The sequence below is a fragment of the Gaeumannomyces tritici genome (genome assembly GCF_000145635.1).
Source record: "Gaeumannomyces tritici R3-111a-1 unplaced genomic scaffold supercont2.339, whole genome shotgun sequence".
Classification (NCBI taxonomy): Eukaryota; Fungi; Ascomycota; class Sordariomycetes; order Magnaporthales; family Magnaporthaceae; genus Gaeumannomyces; species Gaeumannomyces tritici.
The window spans coordinates 1-1,433 of record NW_008804883.1 but is presented as its reverse complement, the minus strand read 5'-3'; the positions used below and the strand labels follow the sequence as shown (position 1 = coordinate 1,433).

At 60.0% G+C, this 1,433-nt stretch overlaps 1 protein-coding gene across 1 annotated transcript; it reads right to left on the bottom strand.

Moving 5' to 3' along the window:
* Nucleotides 1-352: 352 nt before the first annotated feature.
* On the bottom strand, nucleotides 353-1,404 carry GGTG_14382 (hypothetical protein; the record flags this gene model as incomplete). Its single annotated transcript, XM_009232309.1, has 3 exons — nucleotides 353-635; nucleotides 683-1,189; nucleotides 1,267-1,404. 2 exons carry the CDS (start codon nucleotides 1,402-1,404, stop codon nucleotides 701-703), a joined length of 627 nt encoding a protein of 208 aa, XP_009230573.1. The 3' UTR covers nucleotides 353-635; nucleotides 683-700.
* Nucleotides 1,405-1,433: the final 29 nt, after the last annotated feature.

Below are 1,433 nucleotides of genomic sequence, written 5' to 3'. Positions count from 1 at the left end.
TTTAAAAAAGGCGGGGTTCGAACCCGCGCATTTGCGACTACGGCATTCCGGTCCTTATACCCATAACCCGCCAATTGTGCCGCCCCGCACGCCCTTCCGTTAAACCACGAAAGTAATTTATTAATATTTATTAAATGCCGCGGTTTTATATAGTAAAGTGCGCCCTTAATTTTTTATGGGTGGGTTTCCGGCAAAGTTGGCCTATTTAACGGTAAAAAGTAAAGGCATTACGAGTTTTTTAAGCCTACGTTATTAGCCCGGGGCATTAAATTAAGCACGGCCTTACCGTTGTATGCGTTATTTGGCTTGTGCAATAGGTGGGGTTAAAACAATAAAAAGAATAGCTACGCCCTAAAGCTTCGCTAACGCCTTCAGTGCTTTTTTGTATTGTCCGAAGAACGAGTTAAAACACCAAAAAAGCACTGTTACTCTATTCTTTTGCCTTAAACATCTAAAATTAAAATTAGGGCAATTTGACGGTTGCCCCCGGAGGGCCGTGCAGGCGTCAAATTAGCGTAGCGGCACCTGATTTTATAAGAGGTCGGACAACACCCTCCTCTTGCCGTCTCCTTACCCTATGCTGATCCACCCCATATGGGATCTCGAGCTAGGCCAATCCCGACTAAGATGAACAACTGAAACATTAACTCGGGCAGTCGAGATGACGTGGCGGAGGCCTTACTTGGGTCGAGCAGCAGGCCTAGCACAGAGAGCGTCGACAGCGCTCCATAGATCGCTGATATCGCCCTCCATGGCAACGACGGGGAGCCGCCGCGCCGGCAGCAGCAGCAGCACCAACACAGCCGCCCGCGGCCCCCAAAGAAGCACCAAGGCATCCTACTACCGGGGCGGCACGTCGCGGGCCGTCATGTTCAGCCAGGCCGACCTCCCACCGGACCGGGCCGCCTGGGCGCCCATCTTCCGCGCCTGCATCGGCAGCCCGGACCCGGAGCACGGCAGGCAGCTGGACGGCATGGGCGGCGGCATCTCGAGCCTGTCCAAGGCCTGCGTCGTCGGCCCCGCCACGGTCGAGGGCGCCGACGTCGACTTCACCTTTGCCGCCCTGGGCGTGCGCGACGACCTGGTCGACTACTCGAGCAACTGCGGCAACATGTCGGCCGCCGTCGGCCCCTTCGCCGTCGACTCGGGCATAGTGTCCGTGCCGCCGCGGACGGTGCTCCGCCTCGCGCTGCGCGACGCCGGCTTCGCACATGGCGATCCGGGAGGCGAGGAGGGGGAGGGAGGGACCGCCGCCGTCGCCGGCACCGCGCCCGACGACGTCACCTTCACGGTGCGCATCCACAACACCAACACGGGCAAGATCATGGCCGCCACCTTCCCGCTCGCCTCGTCGCCCGACGGCCCGGCCGGCGCCGAGGCCGCCGCGTCGGGCCCCTGCGCCATCGACGGCGTCGCCGGCACCGGCGCCCCCG